At 46.4% G+C, this 24,793-nt stretch overlaps 1 protein-coding gene across 4 annotated transcripts in view; it reads right to left on the reverse strand.

Annotated features, from left to right (window-relative positions):
- RUBCN (rubicon autophagy regulator) overlaps window positions 1-24,793 on the reverse strand; it is a 74,909-nt gene that overhangs the window by 13,387 nt on the left and 36,729 nt on the right. For all 4 annotated transcript variants that reach the window (XM_087872004.1, XM_087872002.1, XM_087872003.1 and 1 more), the window contains 8 exons: window positions 19,897-19,992; window positions 18,712-18,827; window positions 15,381-15,582; window positions 12,877-12,978; window positions 12,441-12,515; window positions 9,545-9,605; window positions 6,317-6,452; window positions 806-951 (listed from right to left, as the gene is read on the reverse strand). In XM_087872004.1, coding sequence (XP_087728130.1) covers window positions 806-951; window positions 6,317-6,452; window positions 9,545-9,605; window positions 12,441-12,515; window positions 12,877-12,978; window positions 15,381-15,582; window positions 18,712-18,827; window positions 19,897-19,992 — 934 coding nt within the window. The remainder of the gene's footprint in view (window positions 1-805; window positions 952-6,316; window positions 6,453-9,544; window positions 9,606-12,440; window positions 12,516-12,876; window positions 12,979-15,380; window positions 15,583-18,711; window positions 18,828-19,896; window positions 19,993-24,793) is intronic.

Below are 24,793 nucleotides of genomic sequence, written 5' to 3' on the forward strand. Positions count from 1 at the left end.
TCATCCCCAAACCCCCATAGCTTCAACCTTAGACTGTCCACCGTGGACCTCACCCCATTCCTAAGAGGTCGGTAAAGGGGGCGTGCATAAGCGCACCAGCGTGCCTTCCGTCCCTGTCCTACTGTCCCCATTTATTCGTACTCATTTCCTGTGTTCGTGTCTATGTTTATACTTATACCTGTTTTCTCGTACATGTTTGACAAACTAAATAAAAATTAAATTAAAAACTTCCCCAAGGTGCGGAGTTAAGAGAGGAATCAACCTACAATTCCTACGTAGTCACAAGCAGACTTAAGTCCAAATTCCCTTGAATTTCATGGCCCCTTATCTAACTCCAAGCAGGAGCTGACTCTTAGTAGAGAAGATTCCTGCGCACAGGCTGTTCAGCAATAAATCACTTCAATTGAACCTTCACATGGGACTTGGTCTTTCGCACCTGACACCTTTCAGGTAGGTTTTTAACTTCGAGCAATCGCTAAGTGACTGATCCTAAGTCAATCCTTGTGGCTACGTAGGGATTCTAGGCTGATTCCTCTCTTGACCTTTCTACTTATAGTCTACATAAAGAGGAAACGTTGAGATCCACCATTTTAGCTATTCCAGGTGTCATTAGAAATACTTGGAAGAACTGGGAGGACGCGGGAATAAAACTTCTCGTATTGCTTCATTTCTTTCAAATTGCTTCCCACTTTCTTCTGCTTTTGAGCAGAACTTCATCAGGACACCAATGAGCTTGGGGTCACACACACACAAACATACACACACACGATACAAAACATCACAAAAGGTAAACGGCCCTCCTTACGTTGGTGCTGGATGGATATTGAAGATGATCTGCGGGCGGGGAGGGGCCCACTCCAAGTTCCCCCGCACCCGGATGCGGAGCTTGTAAATATCGGCGTGCTCTCCGTCGTCCGGAGATATGGGCACGGAATCGGGAATCGGCAACAGCTGTAAAAAGGAAGCAAATTCAATGTCCACAATGAAGACCAGCAACGTTTCGTTTGGTGGTGGTCTTCTTTTAATGAAAAGAAGGGGGCTGGGGGTGACATGAGAGCAGTGTTCCAATATTTGAGGGGCTACCACAAAGAAGAAGGAAGTCAACCCAACCCAACCCAACCCCCAGAAGGCAGAAGAAGAAGCAACGGATGGAAACTAATCCAAGGAGAGAAGCGACTTAGAATTTAGGACAAATTTCCTAACAGTGAGAACAATTAACCAATGGAACAGCTTGCCACCAGAAGTTGTGGGTGTCCCAACACTGGAAGTTTTTAAGAAGAGGCTGGACGACCATGGCACAGAGTCTCCTGCTTGAGCATCTGAATTGTGATCACAAGGGTGTCACAATGGTCTTAAGTTTGAAAAATGGTCCTAAGCCACGTTTTTCAGTGCCGTTGTAACTTCGAAACAGTCACTAAGCAAACTGTTGTAAGCCGAGGACGACTTGTACTGCTTAATTCTACGGACTGCTGTTTGGGAACTTCGGAGTTAAAGTTTTGCCTCGACCTTTACCATGCGGTGTATTCAATAAAGAGTTAAGATTTTGGGAAATGGGATGAAGCTGGAGTTTTCTTTTGGATTCTCGAGAGGGATGTTGACCGGAGCATTGTCGGGGGAAAAAGCAGAAAGGCAGAAACTACCAGTCGCAGCTACGACTTATTTGCAAAGCCGACGCAGGAGTGAATCGGGAAGTGCTTGAGTTAAAACAGTACGGGAAGGCAGGAAGGGATCCTGGCCACGTGCTGAGACCACCTAAGATTCCACACTAGCATTGTTAGTCCTGTTTTCAAGAGTGTGTGAAATCTTCCCCCGCGCCTCCCCTTTTTCATCACACAAAGCAAAATCTTTGGCTCGGCTTTTGAGCTTTGAAGGTATGTAAACAGGGCTGTTTCTTGTCGAAAATCCTTTTTTCTTTTTTTTCCTTTCTTGGGTTTTTTTATTTTTTATAAATGTATCAAATCAATGCGTGAACAGTGTGACATCTGCGTGTCATACATTCTAACACAAATAAAACTATCAAAGTTAATCATAATTATTACATTCAATCAACTGATATATTTCTAGTAAATAATACGCATTTGTCTTAGATTGCAATCTATCATTGTACAGTCATTCCACGTTTTCTCCTGTTATTGCTTTCATTTTATTATATAAAAATGTATACACTGATATTCCCCCTTCTCTTATTTCCATCACCTATTCTAGTTTTTAATCATATCACCCCTTATTAAAAGATTTTTTCCTTTCTTTCCTTTCTAACTTCTAATCATGTCACCTACCTAAAAAAGAGAGAGAAAAGAAAAGAAAGAAAGAAAGAGAGAAAGGGAGGAGCAAATCGGAATAGCAATATAAAAGGAATGAAATCATCCATCCATCGTCTCTTATCCGCTTTGATACTTTTAATTGCTATGCTTTAAGACAGAGTTCTTCAAACTTGGCAGCTTTAAGACTTGTGGACTTCAACTCCCAGAATTCTCCTGCCCGCATAGCTTGAATTGAAGTCCACAAGTCTTAAAGCTGCCAAGTTTCAGGACCCCTCCTTTAAGAGAAAGAGAGGGAGAAGGAAAATCAAAATGATTAAAAAAAGAAAACAATAATCATCTATCCATCGTCTCTTGCCCGCTTCAGTATCTTAATTGCTATGCTTTTTTTTTTTTACTTGTCTTCCACGTTCCTCTCTTGAAAATCCTTTTTTTAAATAATTTTTATGACTGCACCATTGCTAGACCACCTCACCGCTGGACAACTTCAATGTTAAACACAGGCAGGCCTCGACTTACTTCATTTAGTGACCGTTCAAAGTTACAACGGCGCTGAAAAAAGGGACTTTGGACCGTTTTTCGCACTTATGACAGTTGGGACATCCCATTGGTCACGTGATTTACATTTGGTTGCTTGGCAACGGGCTCGTATTTAAGACGGTTGCAAGTCCTGGGATCATGGGATCCCATTTTGTGATCTTCTGGCAAGCCAAATCAATGGGGAAGCCAGATTCACATAACGACCATGTTCCTTATTTAACAACTGCAGGGATTCACTTAGCAACGGTGGCAAGGTGATTTGTAAAATGGGGCGCTTAGCAAGTTTCTCACTTAGCAACACACATTCTGGGATCAATTGTGGCTGTAAGTCGAGGACTACCTGTAAATCCTGCCACACTGAAACGTAACTTGCTTCACTTGGTTACTAAATCCATTTTACGGATTCGTACCAAACAGTGGATGTCCAACTAATTAAGTGGCCTCGATTTACATAACATACTATATTACACGCACATACAGAATTGAAATTAACAAGGTTTAGTATGTGGTGTGAATGCATCTGCTAGGCTGTCTACTTAGAAGCATGAAGAATGGAGATTTTTGTAGCTCAAGGTTGAATTGTGTTGCCCTTGGTGCTCTCTGAGCTGGGATGTTTTTTTGCAGATGTTTCATGACCCAACTAGGGAACGTCATCAGTGCTAGAAGGGAGAGGGGTGTGTGGGGAGAAGGAGGAGGAGGAGGAGGAGGACTGTGGGGTCCTTGGTGCTCTCTGAGCTTGGTTGTTTTCTTGCAGTCGTTTCATTACCCAACTAGGTAACACCATCAGGGCAGTGAAGTGTGGGGTTTGCTTCCTGTCGATATACTAATGGCTTGCCCTGTCAGTGTTGGCGGGAATGTTCTTGATGAGTCCTTAATTAGGCTGCAGATTAATGTGTGATTGTTTGTCTGAGTTGGTATTTCCTTAATTGGGGTGTTATTAGTTCTTGTTGATCTGGTATTAATCTCTGCTTCTCTGGGTGTGGATTGCTGGCAAGGAGGTGTTTTGGTCTTTTTGATCGTCTCCTTTGAACGGCGTGTAAATATTGCGTATCTCTCTGTGCCTGTTGATGGCTGATTTCCCCGAGTGCCACACTTCCAGGAATTCTCTGCCGTTTTGGGGACTTGGCTTGTCTATTGTCTATTCTGTATCACAGTAGATAAGTCAATTTGCTCCTGTGGCTGACCCATCCCACTGCCAAACGTTTTCAAATTGTACCTGAATTCTTAAAAACGAGGAATTCTGATTCTGGCCCAGGGATGCAATCTTTACCGCTGTACTTATGAAACTCAAACTGAGACGATTGAACTGCTGGGTTTCCCCTGCAAACAGCCCTGGTTACATGCCTAATATTGTCTTCTACTGCAATGGAGCTGGCTCTATACTCCACATCAAACCACGCCAGCACTCCCAATGCATTTTTTTTTGTGTGTCGAAAAGCCGCTAAGAGCACACGGTCGGTCAGCACCATGCTCCCCTTGGAACCTACCAGCAGTAGCTTTGCAGAAAGTCGTCTTTTCTTATACCACTTGGGGTGCTTAAAAAGCTTTTTAAGAAACTTTATCGGGCCCTGAAAACCAACACAAAATATTCTAGAGAGAAGTTCCCCGAAAATGGGCTCCAGCACGAATCCAAAAGCTCAGAAGACCAAACCTCTGGTCCTGGTGACCGACCCAGATTGGATCCTGCAATATTATCATCTTCTTTTAACGACCCCATAATCCCTCGTGGGCTGGAGTCTGGGCAACTGAATGGAGTTTACTGGCCGGATGCCTTTCCTGTCGCCAATGCGGAGTTTTGTTCAGCAGATATAGTCTCATTTTGCCCAGAGAGAGAAATATCTGCCTCTACTTAGGATCGAACTCACACCCTCCTGATTGTGAGGTGAGAGCTCCATCTTTAAGCCACCGCACCACTCTATCCTGCAACATTATCCTGGGACACATATATATTCGCCTTCATTCGTGACAAAATATCTCAGGGATTCCCCTTTAAATTTTCGGAAGCTAGTGGGGAAGAGAAGCTGCGATGGAAAGACTGCTAGTGGGACGAAGACAAAGGATGCTCCTGCCCCTGAAGCTCCCCAGTTGTCCCTGACTCTAGGGGGCGCTGCTCATCTCTATTTCTTGGCCAAGGGAGCCAACGTTATCCGAAGACGTTTCCGTGGTCCTGTGGCCGGCATGACTATACACCAAAGGCCCACGGAACGCTGTTACTTTCCCACTAAAGTACAGTAGGGGCCAAAATTGTGGAAACCTTTTGGGAAAAGTGTATTTTCCAAAACTAGCTAATACCATCACTTTTTTTTTGGAGTAGTACCATAAAATGATATATCAATGGAAAGATAATTTAATCAAGAATGTAATGCAATAACTTTCAGGAAGGATTTGGTCTTAGAAGAGCAGTTACAGGATAAAGAAGAAAAGTGAAACACGTAGAAAAAACGAGATATACAAAAATTATCATCATAGAAAAAACGAGATATACAAGAATGATCCCCATGTCAGTTAATTCTTAGTTGGGTCACCTTTAGCACGAATGACGGCCTTACAACGTCTTCCCATGGAGTGAACCAAGCCTTTTAGTTCTGCAGCTGTTATCATGTGAAACCAAGATTGAATGATGGCTTCTATTAACTGGGGTTTATTGCTGGGTGGCTTCTGACTAACCAGTTTCTTTAGTCGGCTCCATGGATTTTCATTTGGATTAAGGTCTGGGCTATTCTTTTTTTTTTTTTTTTTAATTTGATTTATATGCCGCCCTTCTCCGGAGACTCAGGGCGGCTTACAATGCGTTAAGCAATAGCCTTCATACTTTTGTATATTTATACAATGTCAGCTTATTGCCCCCACAATCTGGGTCCTCATTTAACCTACCTTAGAAAGGATGAAAGGCTTGACTATATTCAAAACAAGTATCAGACTAAGAAGATTCATATAGCTTATGAGTGAAACATTTTTAACTTTTAGCTTATGTTTATAGTGTTTTGAGTTATAAGGAGTTAAAGACCTAGAAAGAATTTGAAGTCAACAATTTGTTAGCATATTTTAGTTTTATGTTTGTGGATGCTATACCCTGTGCTTGTTCTGGGAAGTCAAGGAAGGGGGGGGGGAAGGCTGAGGGGGGATGGGTGGGAGGGCAAGGGGGGAGGGAAAGGCTGAGGGGGGAAGGGCGGGGGGGGAAGAAAATGTTTGTATTTCTTATAAAACTTATAAAACTTTTCAATAAAAAAAAAAAAGGATGGAAGGCTGAGTCAACCTTGAGCCTGGTGAGATTCGAACTTACAGTAATTGCAGACAGCTGGTGTTAATCACAATGCTATTAGTCTGCTGAGCCACCAGGCCATTCCAGCAGTGGAATAGGATTATCTTGAAACTCCAGAAAAAAAGTGGTGTTATTAGCCATCGAACCTCAAAACTACAACTTTTCCCAAAATGGTTTCCACGATTTTGGCCACTCCTGTAGGTGGGAAGGCAAGCGAAATTAGTCAGAGGAGCAGCTGCCCGGAGATACTTACCTTCTGTGGGGCGTCATGCTCGGGCACCAGCCACTCGAGTTCAGAGGCCGCGGGCAGCTGCATCCCTTCGAACTGCTTGAGTAAGCCCATGGCTACGGCTTCGGCCGAGTTGGAGTTGAGGAAGCTGTGGTAGCTCCTGGAGGAAGCGGTCGAGACGACAACCCATGTCAAAGCCATAGGACGGGACGGTTTGTTTTTCAACCGTGGCAGCTTTTAAGCTGTGGGGAGACTTCATCTCCCAGAAACCTCCAGGTATATGGGTGCAGCTCCACGCTCAGAATTCCCCCAAACTAGTCAACCTTGACAACTTTCAGATGTGAGTGGACTTCAACTCCTAGCAGATGTTGGCAGAGGAATTGTAAGAGTGGAAATCCACACTTCTTAAAAAGTTCTCCTGGTTGGAAAAATACTGCCCCTACAGGCAGGATGAGGAACTTTCTTTTCTGGAAGAAGCTCCAGAACGAGAGGGGGGGTGAAACCTTCCTTCCTTCCATCCTTCCTCCCTCCCTCCTTCCCATCTTCCTTCCTTCACCATCCCTTTCCTTCTTTTGTTCTTCATTCCTCCCTCCCTCATTCCCGGCTCCTTCCTTCCTTCCTCCCTCCCTCCTTTCTTTCCTTCTTCCCTCTCATTCCTGCGTCCTTCCTTCCTTCCCTTTCCTTCTACCTACTATTCCTGTATCCCTTTCTTCCTTCCCTTCCTACCTACCATTATCCTTCCTTCCCTCCCTCTCATTCCCATCTCCTTCCTTCCCTTCCTTCCTTCCTTCCCTTCCTCCCTACCATTATCCTTCCTTCTCTTCTTCTCATTCCCATCTCCTTCCATCCTCCCTCCCTCTTTCATTCTTCCCTCATTCTTCTGTCCTTCCTTCCTTCCCTTTCCTTCTACCTACTATCCCTGTGTCCCTCCTTTCTTTCTTCCTTCCTTCCTTCCTTCCTTCCCTTTCCTTCCTACCATTATCCTTCCTTCCCTTCTTCTCATTCCCATCTCCTTCCATCCTCCCTCCCTCTTTCATTCTTCCCTCTCATTCTTGTGTCCTTCCTTCCTTCCCTTTCCTTCTACCTACTATTCCTGTATCCCTTTCTTCCTTCCTTCCTTCCCTTCCTACCTACCATTATCCTTCCTTCCCTCCCTCTCATTCCCATCTCCTTCCTTCCCTTCCTATCTACCATTATCTATCCATCCATCCATACTTCCTTCCTTCCTTCCTTCCCTCCCTCCCTCCCAATGGTGAAATCCAAATTTTTTTTACTACCGGTTCTGTGGGCGTGGCTTGGTGGGTGTGGTGTGGCTTGGTGGGTGTGGCAGGGGAAGGATACTGCAAAATCCCCATTCCCTCCCCACTCCAGGGGGAAGGATACTGCAAAATCCCCATTCCCTCCCCACTCCAGGGGGAAGGATACTGCAAAATCCCCATACCCTCCCCACTCCAGGGGGAAGGATACTGCAAAATCCCCATTCCCTCCCCACTCCAGGGGGAAGGATACTGCAAAATCCCCATTCCCTCCCCACTCCAGGGGGAAGGATACTGCAAAATCCCCATACCCTCCCCGCTCCTGGGAGAAGGATACTGCAAAATCCCCATTCCCTCCCCACTCCAGGGAGAAGGATACTGCAAAATCCCCATTCCCACCCCACTCTGGGTCCAGCCAGAGGTGGTATTTGCCGGTTCTCCGAAACCGCTCAAAATTTCCGCTACCGGTTCTCCAGAACCTGCTGGATTTCACCCCTGCTCCCTCCCCGTCTTCTCCCTTCCCTTCCCGTTCCCTTCCTACCTTCTCTCCTCCTGCGGAAGGTGTCCCCGCTCCCTTCCCAACACGAAGCACCCCTTCCCGTGTCTTGGGCTGCCGTGACTCTCGTATGGACTTAACCTCTGCTGCTTCTCCTGCGTGGTCCATGCTGGGCTCACCCCATCCCTGTGCTGGAGCATAGGAGCCAACGCTCTTCTCAACCCTGGGCCTTACTCCCTGCTCCAAGAGATGGAGGCTCTCCGGTGAGTCTCGCCCTACTACTTCTCTAAGTCGCCTTTTCATTAAGGTGTCCTGGAGATGGCTTCCAGCTTCTACCTCCAGCTGGATTGGATCTCAGAACTCCTGAAGGCTGGTATTTAGCAACATCCACCCCCCCAACTCTAAATTACACACCCTCCAAGAACACAGGTAGTCCTCGACTTACAACCATCCGTATAGGGACCGTTTTTAAGTTACCATGGCATTGAAAAAAGTGGCTCGTGATTGTTTTTTCACACTTAACGACCGTTGAGCCATCCCCGGGGTCACATGATCACGATTCAGACGCTTGGCAGTTGACTCATTATTTATGACGGTCGCAGCGTCTCAAGGTGACGTCGATCCCCTTTTGCGACCTCTCCTGACAAACAAAGTCAACGGGGGAAGCCAGATTCACTTAACCACCTGATTATTAATTGAATGACTGCAGTGGTTCGCTCAACAACTGTGGCAAGAAAAGGTCGTAAAATGAGGCAAAGTTCACTTAACAACTGTCTCACTTGATGAAAGAAATTTTGAGCTCAATTGCGGTCCCAAGTCAAGGACTAGTTGTAGTCCTGACAAAACCTCTGTCATCTTTCTGACCTAAAACTAGCAACCAGTTGTTTTTAACTGTTTTTCCTGACCATTACGGAGGGTTGGACTAGATGACCTTCAGAGTTTTTTCCAATACTGTGATTCTATGAGAGATTCCCACCTGCATTTCAGCTCTCAACATTATCCATGTGTATGATTCAAAGTGGGGGGAGGGAAAACTATGGGCAGTCCTCAACTTATGACCACAATCGAGTCCAACATTTCTGTCGCTAAGTGAACCATTTGCTAAGTGAATTATGCCCCATTTTGCGACCATTCTTGCCACAGCCGTTAAGTGAATCATTGCAGTTGTTAAGTTAATAACCTGGTCGTTCAATGAATCCGGCTTCCCTATTGACTTTGCTTTTCGGAAGGTCGCAAAACGGGACCTTCATATGACCTGCGACTGTCATAAATATGAGTCGGTGGCCAAGAGTCTGAGCTTGGATCCTGTGACCCTGGGGATGCTGCAACGGGTCGTAAGTTTGAAAAAAAACCGGTCGTAAAGTCCCTTTTTCCAGGGCCGCTGTGTCTTTGAACGGTCACTAAGTGAACTGTTGTAAGTCGAGGACTACCTGTTAACTGAATCCATGTTGCGCTGGGCTGAGGGAGGGAGAGCGAAGCATGAGAAGTAGGCATACGTACGTGGAGCCAGAGGAAAGGAAGGACTTTTTACTCGGAGGTTGGCTCCTCTTGATGTCCGCGTCTAAGTCGCAACATAACAGAGATGAAGAAATGTCAAATTTGAAATGGAATACAGAAAAAAACAGTTGGAAGGGACCTCGGAGGTCTTCTAGTCCAACCCGCTTGCTCAAGCAGGAGATCCCATACTGTTCTGCCCCAGCTACGGACCTCAAAGAACGCAGCACACACAAAGTCTGTACAAACCTTAGTTTACTAAATTAAATCAGTCTTTCTGATTTAATAAACTTTCTTAACAGCCTACAAGAAACCAAAGATAAAGTAATCACAATCTTACTATGGTTGGCAGAAAGCCCAGAAGCAATTTGCAGAGAATCCAGACGCGAAGGAGAGTGAACGAAGTTGTTCCCTGCAAATTGCTTCAGTCGGCATTCCTCCTTAAATAGGCTAAGGGAGTGGCCAATGAGCCCCAAGCCTTACTCTCGAGGAGACCTCCTCCTGAGGAGCCACTCCTGCCTTTTAACAGCTCTGCGTGCCCGTGCATCGAGAAGAGGCTCCTCCTCTTCTTCCTCTTCACTTATGGGAGCTTCTGGAGGTTCTGAAGGCCCTGGATGAATCCCCGCCTCTGGCACCACATCTTCTCCAGCCTCCTCACTGTCCGACTCGGGTGCCAGCTGCACAGGCTGATGGCGCAGCACCACACCAGCCTCCTTGCTGTCGGAATCAGCTACAATCTGCACAGGCCGCTGACGGGCCACAACACATACAATATTTGATCTGATGGATTTCTACTGATTTAAGCAGCTCCTAAATGGGACCACCTCTGGTTTAAACATCTGATAACTCTACCGGGGAAGTTCTCAACTCAACAGAGATATTTCCAGATCTGCCAATTCAAATCCTCAGCCAAGCAGGGGACAAGGAGACCAGCTTCCTTCTTCTCACCTTTCAGATCCATCTACTCCTATCTGGAAAAGGGTCGTATGTGCCTACCAGTCAACCTTGGCAACTTGAAGATGGACTTCAGCTCCCAGAATTCCCTAGCCAGCCATGTCTGTTTTTTCCCCTCCTCTTACCTTCTAAAGTGGAGAGATTGCAGAGGAAGGGATAACAAGAGAGTAAGCTATGTTGGTGTTGTGGCCCGCCAGTGGCCTGCGCAGATCATGGCTGATCCCGACGACAAGGAGGCTGGTGTGGGGTCACACCAGCAGCCTGTGCAGCCGGCGCTCGCGTCGGACAGCGAGGAGGCTGAAGAGGATGTGGTGCCAGAGGCAGAGACTCAGCCAGGGCCTTCAGAACCTCCAGAGGCTCCTTCCAGTGGAGAGAGCAAAGTGGAGGAGCCTCTCCTCAATGCTCGAGCCCGCAGGGCTGCCAAAAGGCAGGAGTGGCTACTCAGGAGGAGGAGGAGGTCTCCTCGAGAGTAAGGCTGGAGGATAATTGGCCACTCCCTTAGCCTATTTAAGTCACACGCCGTTAGTAAGTTTCTTGCTGGAAACAACTTGTAATTATCATCAGAGCATTTTTGGAACAGTCTTATGGTATCTTGTTTTCTGGGCTGGTTGCCAACCTTTGCCGGACTCGGGTTTATTCTTGCTACTTAATAAATTTAATAAAGACGGTTGGTGTATGGAGCTGGGGTAGAACAGCTGGCTAGGGAACTCTTGAGAGTTGACATCTACCCATCTTCAGGTTGAGATGTTCACATTGCCAAGGTTGAGAAACACTGGCGTAAGACTTTATCCAGTTCTGGACCAGGAATTCTGCTTACATATTTCCAGAGGCAACAGAGCAAAATGAATTCTGGATTCAGAAGGACCTTAACGTGGGCAAACCAGGAAGGCAAATGTATCATCCAGACCTGAAAACTTTCTTGCGTAACATGTTTTAAGGAGACTGTGGGCACTGGGCAATGCCAACCTCGATCCTAACCTTCATTTGTAAAAGCAATAGTAGCAATATAGAAGGAGACACACTATTTGCACAAATGTGTGCAACTTCAGGCCTACAGAAGTGTTCAAATGTCAAGGGGACACACGTCAGCTTGCATTAATATCCTTGCAATTCCATGCAACTGGTTGGAAACAGTGATTTGGGATTGAACTCCAGAGATTAAACCAGCTCACTCAGGGGGGAGGGAGCCGGTGGGGACGGGGGGAAGTCTAACTATTCATTGTTTCGAAGTTGACTCATATAAAGGCACCTCTACTCCCAGCTTGACAACAGTAATTAAGGGAGTGGGGAGGGGAATGCTTGGAATGTATTGGGAGCTGGGAGGGAGGAGTTAGGAATCTATGTGAGCCGTTTGTAGCCTGAGAAAACCCCTTGAGACCTTCTGAAGGCGCAGATTATTTTCCCAAAACACAAAGAACATACTGGATTGTTGGACAACGGATGGCCCAAATGGGGAAATTAACTATGCTGGCTTATGCGTGAAAACCTCAGAGCTAGTTTTGCTTCTTCTGCACCCTGTATAGATCTATCAATAAAGTTATGCTCTTGGTAAAAAAAAAAACCAGGTGGGTTTTTTTGCTGCATATGCCAACATCGTACCTTCCAGAGACACTGTCTCAAAGTCAAAGCGCTCGGAATGGAATGGAATAGCTCACCAATCAGCCCGCCGTTGAAGAGACAGTTCCCAAAACAATTTATTCAAAGATAATTGGACAATAAGGGACTAGCAAGGGGAAGGAACCGGACAGGGAAAGTTAACTGGGAAAGTTTGGCGCGTGAACTTCAGTTCTGGCTTTGCTGTACTGTAAAACACTGTGTACCCTTTGCTACAATTGGAATCGAGGGTCTTCCTTGCCTAAAGGACCAAATCAGGGCAGGACTGACACCTAATATATTTTGCCATATCTGATACGGACTTACCAAGGGTTCAGGAGGGGAAAGTCATTACCTGAAAACAACGAGGCCATCGAGACGGACAGGTCACTGTTGGACATGTGAATCAGGTTGGATCCTTCGTTTCCATCTGCAGGACATGGGCATGACAGAAGAGCATGTCTCAAACAAGAGAATGGAAGGACCAATTGCAATACAGCTACTCCTCGATTTATGCCCATAAAAGAGCCGGCTGATTAGTAAGTCATGACGGTGTAAAGTGAGTTACCATATGACCAGTCCCGTTTTTACCTTTTTTTTTACAACGGTTGTAAAGCGAACACTGCAGTCGTAAAGCAAACCCGCTTTTTATTAAGGGTTGTTTTTGCTGAAAATTGGTAATAAATGCTGCTTTTTGTAACTTCGAACGGCCACTAAATCAATGTTCGTACGTCGAGGACTACCTGTAAAGGAAGGGTAGCTCAGGGCTCATTCTATGGAGGTCATCTTACCTCGGATCTCGTACTCATCCACCTCTTCCGCAGACCCCGAGTCGGAGGGGCAGGTTGAGTCTTGGGAGCTGAAATACGATCCGCTGTCTGTCGCTTTCAGACCTGCAAAAATGAGGAAGCTTCAACTACCTGATCATGAAGATGCTTCACTACTGTTCTCACCCAGCGTTCGCTAGCGTCTATGTCTGCCTTTCCCCGAGAGCCGGCTTATTGTTTTCCTTTGCTCTCCTCTCCTCTCTAAGCATACATGCATCTGAGATGGGCCCCATCTGTTCTTCCCCCTCACTCAGCTCAGTGCCCAAAGACAGCTGCCTCTCACCTGGGGAAGGACGGAAGCTCTGCCTCTGTCTCTGATCCTCCTTCCTTATCAGAGCCTTCCAAAAAGCTCTAAAACTGGCCTACTCTCCCCCTCAACCTCCTCCTCATCTGACTCTGCTGCTAGCTCTGCTGGCAGCCGACGGACCACAACAACTATCATCAACAGAACCATAATTGAACCCTGCAATTACGCTCATGAGTTCTAACAGTCGTAAAGTTAGGGGTCACATCCCTAAACTCTACATCTGTACTCAAATTGTTTTGCTTTGCGCAGGTCACCCTCGGGAAGTGAGGGGAGCCGAATGTCAACTTGCAAAGCTTTCAAGTTGCCATGAGCAGGAGGGAGGGAGAACTGATGGAGCTGATTGATTTCCCTAACTGAAGTTACATTCCATACATGCTTCCTAACCGCAATCAGAAGGAGGGTGTTGGATTTCACAGCCGGCCAAAGTGCTTAATTGGAGAATGTGATTTATGACATGGCCAGGGAGGAGGGGAGAGACAGGGTCATAAGGGAATGTAAATCTACGTGGGATTAGTTCTAACTGCATCTGAATATTGCCGAAATGGTGCTCCTAATAAATGACTGTATTTCTTTTGAAGTTTGGCTCATGGCTCATGAATTAATTAGGGCATCTTTCGGAAACTTCACAACACCATGTGAGCGGGCCTGATTTTACGATGTTTTTTGCAATGGTCGTTAAATCACAAACGGCTCAGCGGTTAAGACGCTGGGCTTGTCAGCTGGAAAGCAGGCAGCCCAGGTTCGAGACCCGAGCACCACGTGATGGAGTGAGCTCCTGTCCTCGCCTCAGCTCCTGCCAATTTAGCAGTTCGAAAGCTTGCGAATGCGAGTAGATAAATAGGTACCACCGGTGGGAAGGGAACAGCGCTCTGTGACGTCATGCTGGCCACATGACCACGGAAATGTCTTCGGATAGCGCTGGCTCAACAGTCTTGTAACGGAGATGAGCATTGGCCACTAGAGTCGGCAACGACTAGCGGAGTAAAATCCGCAGGGACTCCTTTACCTTTTAAAAAGTCTATGGAGATTCTCAGTCATCCAGGTCATGATTGTCTCAAAGGTGCTTTTTCAGGAGGCAACTGGACTTTCTGGTTTTTTCTTTGAATTCTTGAAAAATTGCAGACTACAGGAACCCTTTGCAGCACTCAGGTGACCCTGAGGGCTCAGATAAATCTCCAAGTGGCCTCAACGACTCTCTCAAAGGATGCAAATGACCAGCTGTCTGCAAGGAGCATAAACCCTTCCATTCCCCACCATCCGGTCAGAGCTGAAGAAGCTTCTTGGAGGAGAAGCGAAATGTTTTCAAAAGAAAAAACAAGAAAGTCCAGTTGCCTCCTGAAAAAGCACCTTTGAGACTTTATCTTTTTTACTCTTTACTGTTGTGGTCCTCCGGCAGCCTGCGGAGCTGGCAGCTAAGTTGAACAGTGAGGAGGCTGGGGAGGAACATGGGCCAATCCTGGACTCTGGGGAAGGCCCGGACGAGGGCTCTGCGTCGGGGGCAGAGATGGGGCCAGGGCCGTCTGGGAGTGTTCTGCAGACTCCAGAGCCTCCAAAGGCTGACAGCAGAGAGGCAGAGGAACAGAAGGAGCTTGTTCCTAGTGCACGCGTGTGCAGAGCTGCCAGAAGGCAACAGCAGCTAAAGCAAAAGGGACAACTCAGGAGTAAGGCCTGGAGATGACTGGCCCTTCCCATAAGGCTAAAAAGAGGAGCAAAGGCACGTGGGCCCTTTGCAGGAAAGCAACGTTGTTAATCCTGTTCCAAGTCGGCATCTCTGTTTGATTCTGGACTCTGTGTGGCTTTGCCAAGTAGGTCTTTGGCAGTGTGTCAAGGGAGATAAAGGCTGGTGATTATCCCAAAGGATTTCTTGCAACTAATTGGGACTCAGCTGTGAATGAACGTAATTCACAGCTGTTGCAATAAAAGAGGTTTTTGGGACTACTCGTGTGTTTTAATGACTCAGGAAGCCTAGGTCACAGCATTTAAATTAAGTCAATGCTGCGGAGTTGAAGTTCACCCAGGTCTTAAAACTTGCTAAGGTTGAGAAAAGCCAGACGAGACGCTTCCGAACTCGACCCCCAAACCTAGATTCAGAGACAGCCTGAGGTTTTAGCTTCTTTGGGATCTCAATGGAGCAACCTTCCAAAGGATAGGAAGCACTCACTGTCAGAGCCCACATCCTGGCACGCCGGGTGGAGGTAGCGGGTCCGAATTTGTTGCCGGCGGATACGGATCTTCTGCTTGAGGTCTTGAATCACCTTGTCGCTTTCTTCCTCTTCCTCTTCCATCTGACGGTTCATCATGTTGCATTTCATCAGCTCGATGGCGGCAATGAGCGACTCGGAGATGCTGAAGTGGGCGTTTTCCTGGGACGAAGGGAGAGGAGCTGTCAAACTGTTCGCGAAGTCGAGAATTAAATGTTTAAATAGGATAGAATAGAATAGAATAGAATAGGAATAGGATTAGGATTAGGATTAGGAATAGGAATAGGAATAGGATTAGGATTAGGATTAGGATTAGGATTAGGATTAGGATTAGGATTAGGATTAGGATTAGGAATAGTCCAACCCCCTGATCGGGCAGGAGCCCTTATTCTATCCTGGACAAATGGAACGGACCTTGGAGGTCATCTAGTCCAACCTTCTGTTCATTCAGGAGACCCTATCCCATTTCAGACAAATGGTTGTCCAATCTCTTCTTAAAAACTTCCAGTGTTGGGGCATTCACAACTTCTGGAGGCAAATCATTCTACTGATTAATTGTTCTAACTGTCAGGAAATTTCTCCTTAGAGTTCTAAGTTGCTTCTCTCCTTGATGAGTTTCCACCCATTGCTTCTTGTCCTGCACTCAGGTGCTTTGGAGAATAGCTTGACTCCCTCTTCTTTGTGACAGCCCCTGGAACACTGTTATCAGGTATAAGGGATATACCCTGCCTGGGAGATTCTAGGCATGACTATCCTAAGCGAATCACACGAAGTGTTAATGCCATTTTATAATCCCTTGATAGGGCCACACTTAGATTATTGTGTCCAGTTTTGGTTGGCACAATATAAAAAAGACGCTGAGACTCTAGAACAGAGGTCTTCAAACAACTTGGCAGCTTTAAGACTTGTGGACTTCAACTCCCAGAATGAGAAGTCTTTAAAGTCTTAAAGCTGCTCTAGAAAGTGTGCAGAGAAGAGCAACAAAGATGATGAGGGGCCTGCAGGCTAAAACATATGAAGAACGGTTGCAGGAACTGGGTATGTCTAGTTTAATGAGAAGAAGGACTAGGGGAGACATGATAGCAGCCTTCCAATATCTCAGGGGTTGCCACAAAAAAGAGGGGGTCAGTCTATTCTCCAAAGCACCTGAAGGCAGGACAAGAAGCAATGGGTGGAAACTAATCCAGGAGAGAAGCAACCTAGAACTAAAGAGGAATTTCCTAATGGAATAGCTTGCTTTCAGAAGTCATGGATGCTCCATCACTGGAGGTTTTCTAAGCAGAAACTGGATAGCCACCTGTCTGAAATTGTGTAGCGTCTGCTGCTCCAGCAGGGGATGGGACAGATGACCTCCAAGGTCCCTTCCAACTCTGTTATTCCCTCCCCCTGCTCAGAATCGCCTCGGACTGCGAGAACGGTGGCCTATCAGTTTAGTAATAAATAATATTTTAAAGTTGCTAAGGCTGAGAACCCGTTATAATGAGATTTATGGTAACAAATAAGATTGCCCCAATACTGTTAAAGGTTTATATTGCAATAGCAACTTATATACCGCTTCATACAGCCCCTCTCTGAGCGGTTTACAGAGCCAGCCTCTTGCCCCCAACAATCTGGGTCCTCATTTTATCCACCTTGGAAGGATGGAAGGCTGAGTCAACCTGGAGCAGGTCAGGTTCGAACTTCCTAGCTGTGGGCAGTCAGCCTACAATACTGCATTCTAACCACTGTTCCACAACAGAAGGGAGGGAGGGAGGGAGGGAGGGAGGGAGGGAAGGAAGGAAGGAAGGAAGGAAGGAAGGAAGGAAGGAAGAGAGGGAGGGAGGGAGGGGGAGGGAAGGAAGGAAGGAAGAGAGGGAGGGAGGGGGAGGGAAGGAAGAGAGGGAGGGAGGAAGGGAGGGGGAGGGAAGGAAGAGAGGGAGGGAGGGGGAGGGAAGGAAGGAAGGAAGAGAGGGAGGGAGGGAGGGGGAGGGAAGGAAGGAAGAGAGGGAGGGAGGGAGGGGGAGGGAAGGAAGAGAGGGAGGGAGGAAGGGAGGGACGGGGGAAGGAAGGAAGGGAGGGAGGGGGGAAGGAAGGAAGGAAGGGAGGGATGGAGGGAGCGAGGGAAGGGAGGGAGGGAGGGGGAGGGAAGGAAGGGAGGGAGGGAGCAAGGGAGGGGGAGGGAAGGAAGGAAGGGAGGGAGGGAGGGAGGGAGAGGGAGGGAAGGAAGGAAGGGAGGGAGGGAGGGAGGGAGAGGGAAGAAAGGGAGGGAGGGAGGGAGGGAAGGAAGGTAGGAAGGAAGGTAGGAAGGAAGGAAGGAAGGAAGGAAGGAAGGAAGGAAGGAAGGAAGGAAGGAAGGAAGGGCACTAGCACCTAGACTTATATACCGCTTCATAGTGCTTTTACAGCCCTCTCTAAGCGGTTTACAGAGTCAGCCTCTTGCCCCCAACAATCTGGGTCCTCATTTTACCCACCTCAGAAGGACGGAAGGCTGAGTCAACCTGGAGCCTGAGGTGAGATTTGAACTGCCAAATTGCAGGCGGCCGGCAGTCAGCAGAAGTAGCCTGCAGTACTGCACTCTCACCACTGTGCCACCTCGGCTCTTATATCCCTCCCACTGGCACGAAATTGCGTGGTTTATCAGTCACAGCTTTTAAAAATATGGCAGGATGGTCCAAGACAACTTAGATCCGTGTTTCTCAACCTTTAACTTGTGGACTTCAACTCCCAGAATTCCCCAGCCAGCATGGCTGACTGGGGAATTCTGGGACTTGGAAGTCCACAAGTCTTAAAAGCTGCCAAGGATGAAAAATACCGTAATCCATTACACAGGCTGGCTGGGGAATTCTGGGACTTGAAGTCCATCCATTCTTAAAGTCATTGAAATTGAGAACCGCTGCTTAAAATTTTTGGAAAGGACGCTACTCCTACACTAAAACAAGAATTCAGGCCCATCTGTTAAAACAGTGACAAAAAGGTGACAGCTGTGCAATGAATTGTCATGCAAATACGATTCAATTCTGTATAGGTGTCAAGACCTTTGACACAAGTATGTATTAAATTATGACATTTGTACAACGATATCATCCTATGTGGGTCATTACGGTGCCCTCCATCTCAGAATCCTTTGTAAAAAAAAATCCTGAGAGGGGGAAAAAAAAAAAAGGAAGAACAGAGATTTTGAGACTCCTTTTCACGGTTCCCACCGATTTATTGATTGACGCCTCTGTCTCAGGATTTTTAATTTTTTTTTTTTTATTTATATGCCGCTCTTCTCCGGAGACTCAGGGCGGCTTACAATTTGTTCAGCCCTACCTTCTCCAGGTCTTCACAGCTGCCAAAATCTTGTTCCGACAGGTAGCTGATCAGGGATTGGCCTTCTGTAGGCCTCCGGAACATCCCTTCGGCCGGATGGATATACTGGCCGGTGTCTGGCATGGGGGGAAAAAAGGAAGTAAGTTGCTTTCAAAACAAATGAAGGTGACGATATAAGTCCCAGGATAACACTGCTGATAATATCTATCTGTATCTATCTATCTATGTTTGTCTATATCTAACTGCCTATCTGTCCGTCTCCCTCTGCCTGTCTGGATGGATGGATGGATGGGTGGGTGGATGGATGGATGGATGGATGGATGGATGGATGGATAGATAGATAGATAGATAGATAGATAGATAGATAGATAGATAGGAAAGAGAGATGGATAGATGGATGGATGGATGATAAATGGATGCATGCATAGATAGGAAAGAGATGTAGATGGATGGATGGATAGATGGATGAATGGTTGGATGGATAGATAGATGAGAGAGATGGATAGATGCATGGATGGATGGGTAGAAGGATGGATAGACGAGAGATGGATAGATGAATGGATAGAGATAGATAGATAGATAGATAGATAGATAGATAGATAGATGAGAGAGAGATGGATAGATGCATGGATGGATGGGTAAAAGAATGGATAGATGAGAGAGATGGATAGATGGATAGAAATAGATAGACAGACAGACAGATAGATAGATGCATGTATAGATAGGAAAGAGATATGGATGGATGGATGGATGGATGGATGGATGGATAGATAGATGAGAGAGAGAGATGGATAGATGCATGTATGGATGGGTAGAAGGATGGGTAGATAGATGAGAGAGATGGATAGAGATAGACAGACAGACAGATAGCTGCACGTATAGATAGGAAAGAGAGATGGATGGATGGATGGATGGATGGATGGATGGATGGATGGATGGACAGACAAAAATAGTTGCAACTTTGAATGGTGGCTAAACGAAGGGTCTCAAATTGAGGATTGCTTGTACATATACTTTTTCTGTGCTTGAAACTGAGCAGGCTTGAATTCTGTCTGGTGGGTTCCAGAATCTGATCCGTTCTGGACTCAGGGTAGCAGCTAGTGGGAAAAGTATTCTGTGGCGACCTTCCCCACCTTTTTGAACGGACTCCGAAGACAAAACGCCGCCCATGGAAACAAGGCTCACCGTATTCGACGTACACCGATCCAGGGGCGCTCCCATCCTTGCTCTGCATCGAACAGGACACGCTGCCTTTGTACTGCGAAATGTCTCCATTGGACTCTGGGCACAAGAGGGGAAAGAGAAAAAGAGGCCGTCAGATGCCACGAACCGCGTGGGGGGGGGGAGCTGCCAACAGGACCGCATGGGAGGAAAGGTGGAACGGATCGTATCAAACCGGAAGGAAGAGAACACAACAAATGTTGGGTGAACAGAGGCCCACAAGACGTAAACAGCAGATGCATGACAAGGTGTTGGGGTGGGGGGGGGGGCACCGTTTTTCAGAAAGAGGAATGGAAAAGTTTCCGAAAGAGGTTGGTTGCAGGGTTTTTGGTACTTTCTGAGCAGACGTTTCATGACCCAACTAAGTAACGTCATCAGTGCTACAAGGGAGGGCTGTTTGAGTAGGAAGAGGAGGATTATGTGGTCCTTGATGTTCTCTGAGGTTGATTGTTTTCTCGCAGACCTTTCCTGACCCAACTAGGTAACGTCATCAGTGCTAGCAGGGAATGGGATTTTTTTCTTTTTTTAAAATTTGACTTATATGCCGCCCTTCTCCGAAGACTCAGGGCGGATTACAATGTGCTAAGCAATAGCCTTCATACTTTTGTATATTTATACAAAGTCAGCTTATTGCCCCCACAAACTGGGTCCTCAATTTACCTACCTTAGAAAGGATGGAAAGCTGAGTCAACCTTGAGCCTTGGCGAGATTCGAACTTACAGTATTTGCAGACAGCTGAATGATAACAGGCTATTAGTCTGCTGCGCCACCAAGACTGAAAGGCTTTTATTTTAGATAAAAGCCTTTCAGAGGCTGTTTTTCTGAAGCTTCTTTCAGCCTCTGAAATCTCTGTTTGCGAGGCTGGGCGGGGCTACATTCGGAGTATAAGACGCACCCAGATTTTCACCCTCTTTTTTGGGGGAAAAAGGTGCGTCTTATACTCCGAAAAATACGGTATATCCAAAACCTGTGGTTTTGCCACCGCTGAATGCAGGAATGGAGAAAACTGGGGACTACACCAGGAATTTGTTTTTCCTCCAATATCACCAATATTCTTTCTCCAGCTCTTTCTTCCAAGAGTCTCTACCCGTACAACTCGATCCAACAGATTGGGCAAACTGAAGAGCCCATCAATCAAAGGGAACTAGAAGATGGGCCTTCTCTGCTGGAGACCCTGCCAGAGGTGAAATCCACTTACCTTCGCTACCGGTTCGGGAATGGGAGCGCATGCACAAAGGGTCAAAAACGGGATGTAATGACGTCCCGGCGAGTGGGCGGAGCCCAGTGGTGAAATCCTCCGCGGATTGCTGTGAGCGCGCATGGGCAGTGCACACCAAATGAGCGCTTCGCGCGGAAAAAGGAAGCTTAACAAGGTAAGTAGAACAGTGAGGGGGGGGGAACAGCTGTGCCGCACAGTTTAGATTTGCTAGAAAGCAGGATTTCCGAATATAAATCGCGCGGCACAGCTGATCGTTGGTGATACCAGTTTGGACGAACAAGTAGCTTTTTTTACTACCAGTTCGCTTGAACCGGTAGCTTTTATCACTACAGGTTCACCCGAACTGGTGCGAACCGGTAGCATTTCACCCTTGGCGAAGCCTCCCGCCGCCGGTGCTACCAGTTCGCACGAGCCGGATAGATCGAGCTGGATTTCACGGCTGGAGCCTGCCTTATGGAATAGTCTTCCCTCAGGGATGAGAACGACCCCAACCATGTTGGCCGTTTACAAGGCTTTAAATCTTGGCTGAATACCGGGCTCTGGGGCTCGGAATGTGTTAAGGTTCCGTTTCTTGGCTTTACTCTTTTAATTTAATTTCATTCGATTTCATTTAATTTACCTTTATCATTTTTACAAATAATTCAAGGCGGCGAATGTATCCAACACACCTTCCTCCTCCTATTTTCCCCACAACAACAGCCCTGTGAGGTGGGCTGGGCTGACAGAGAATGACTGGCCCAAAAGTCACCCAGCTGACTAGAACTCAACGTCTCCTAGTAACTGTCCCAAAGTCATCCAATTGGCTTTCATGTCACAGCTGGGACTAGAACTCACCCTCTCCTGGTGATTGGCCCAAACTCATCTCATTGGGTTTCATGCTTAAGGCAGGACTAGAATTCAGAGTCTCCTAGTGATTGGCCCAAAGTCACCCAACTGGCTTTCATATCTAAGGCGGGACTAGAATTCACAGTCTCCTGGTGATTGGCCCAAAGTCACCCAGCTAGCTTTCATGCCTGAGATGGGACTGGAATTCAGTATCTCCTAGTGATTGGCCCAAAGTCACCCAACTGGCTTTCATATCTAAGGCGGGACTAGAATTCACAGTCTCCTGGTGATTGGCCAAAAGTCATCCAGCCAGTTTTCATATCTAAAGCGGGACTAGAATTCACAGTCTCCTAGTGACTGGCCTAAAATCACCCAGCTGGCTTTCATGCCTGAAGTGGGACTAGAACTCACCGTCTCCTGGTGATTGGCCCAAAGTCAACCAGCCAGCTTTCATGCCTAAAGCGGGACTAGAATTGAGACTCCTACTTTCTAGACTGGTTGCTTAACCACTAAACCAAACTGGCCATCGCATTAAAGGCTTGGAAGATGACGCCATGTTTCATATAGCTGAGGATAAGCGTATCTTGCAAGCTTTTTTCCTCACACTGACCTCGTTCTGATTATTTGTTTTTTTTATCGTGAGGCTGTCCTGAAGCTTTGAAGGGCCTAGACACAATTCTTCCCTTTTCCGAAATCTGTGCCGATTCCAGAGGATTATAATGCTGGAATAAGGCAGATTTTGAAATCTTTATTCTAGCTTTACATCAATGTTTCTCAATTTTTGACAGCTTGAAGATAGGTGGACTTCAACTCCCAGAATTCCCCAGCCAGCATAGCTTTGAAGGGCCTAGACACAATTCTTCCCTTTTCCTAAATCTGGGCCGATTCCAGAGGGTTATAATGCTGGAATAAGGCAGATTTTGAAATCTTTATTCCAGCTTTACATCAATGTTTCTCAACTTCGACAGCTTGAAGATAGGTGGACTTCAACTCCCAGAATTCCCCAGCCAGCATAGCTTTGAAGGGCCTAGACACAATTCTTCCTTTTTCCGAAATCTGTCCTGATTCCAGAGGGTTATAATGCTGGAATAAGGCAGATTTTGAAATCTTTATTCCAGCTTTACATCAATATTTCTCAATTTTTGACAGCTTGAAGATAGGTGGACTTCAACTCCCAGAATTCCCCAGCCAGCATAGCTTTGAAGGGCCTAGACACAATTTTTCCTTTTTCCGAAATCTGTCCTGATTCCAGAGGGTTATAATTCTGGAATAAGGCAGATTTTGAAATCTTTATTCCAGCTTTACATCAATGTTTCTCAACTTTGACAGCTTGAAGATAGGTGGACTTCAACTCCCAGAATTCCCCAGCCAGCATAGCTTTGAAGGGCCTAGACACAATTCTTCCCTTTTCCGAAATCTGTGCCGATTCCAGAGGATTATAATGCTGGAATAAGGCAGATTTTGAAATCTTTATTCTAGCTTTACATCAATGTTTCTCAACTTTGACAGCTTGAAGATAGGTGGACTTCAACTCCCAGAATTCCCCAGCCAGCTATGCTGGCTGGGGAATTCTGGGAGTTGAAGTCCACCTATCTTCAAGCTGTCAAAGTTGAAAAATATAGGTTTACAAGCTTGAACTGAACATGGCTTTAGCCTCCATTCAGCCCAAGCGTGCCCCAGGCATTGGTGTTTTACATAGTTGGTATTATCTTATTCGCTTAAAAACAGGCCGGGGCGTACGGTGAAATGATAAAATGATAACAATGACAGGAAAAGACATGCTGAGAACAAAAATGGCGTCCTCCGGCGATGCTGGCTTACAACTGCTATTCTCAGCAAACCTGAATGTAAGCCAGCATAGGCTGAGGGCACCAGATTGGTAACAGACCTTCTGATATAGGAAAGGCAATAATAAAAGGATAGAAGAGAAGGGAGGTGAGGGAGCTCTGTTAAGAATTCCATGTTCGGCACCGTTTCAGGGGATGGATCCCTCACCCACGGATAAGTCACTAAGGACAGAATCATAGGGCTTAGACGGGACCTTGGAGGTCTTCTAGTCCAACCCCCTGCTTACGCCAAGAGACCCTTATATACCATTTCAGACAAGGGGCTGTCCAGTCTCTTCTTGAAAGCCTCCAGTGATGGACAGCACCCACAATTTCTTGTGGCAAGGCGTTCCGCGGGTTAACTGTCCTCACTGTTAGGAAGTTTCTCCTTCATTCTGGGTTGGAAGTAATACAGGTAGTCCGCGACTTATGACCACAACTGAGCCCAACATTTAGGTTGCTAAGTGAGACGTCTGTTGAGTGAAGTTTGCCCTGTTTTATGAGGCCCCAATTGTTAAGAAAATCATTCTCTTTTTCCTTTCTTGCTTTCTTTCCTTTTTTCTTTCTTTCCTTTCTTCTCTCCCTCCCTTTCTTTTCTTTCTTTCTTTCCTTCCCTTTTCTTTCTTTTCTCTCCCCCTTCCTTCCTTTTTCTTTCTTTCCTTCCTTTCTTTTCTCTCTCCCTCCTTCCCTTCCTTTTCTTTCTTTCTTTCCTTTCTTTTCTCTCTCCCTCCCTCCTTTTTTCTTTCCTTCCTTTCTTTTCTCTCTCCTTCCCTTTTTTTCTTTCTTTCCTTTCTTCCCTTCCCTTTTTTTTCTCTCCCCTTCCTTCCTTCCTTTTTCTTTCCTTCCTTCTTTCCTTTTCTCCCTCCCTTTCTTTTCTTTCTTTCCTTCCCTTTCTTTCCTCTCCCCCTTCTTTCCTTTTTCTTTCTTTCCTTCCTTCCTTTCTTTTCTCTCTCTCCCTCCCTTCATTTCTTTATTTTTCTTTCTTTCCTTT

This window comes from Pantherophis guttatus, chromosome 6 (genome assembly GCF_059756535.1).
Source record: "Pantherophis guttatus breed Tessera chromosome 6, ASM5975653v1, whole genome shotgun sequence".
In the NCBI taxonomy this organism is placed as follows: Eukaryota; Metazoa; Chordata; class Lepidosauria; order Squamata; family Colubridae; genus Pantherophis; species Pantherophis guttatus.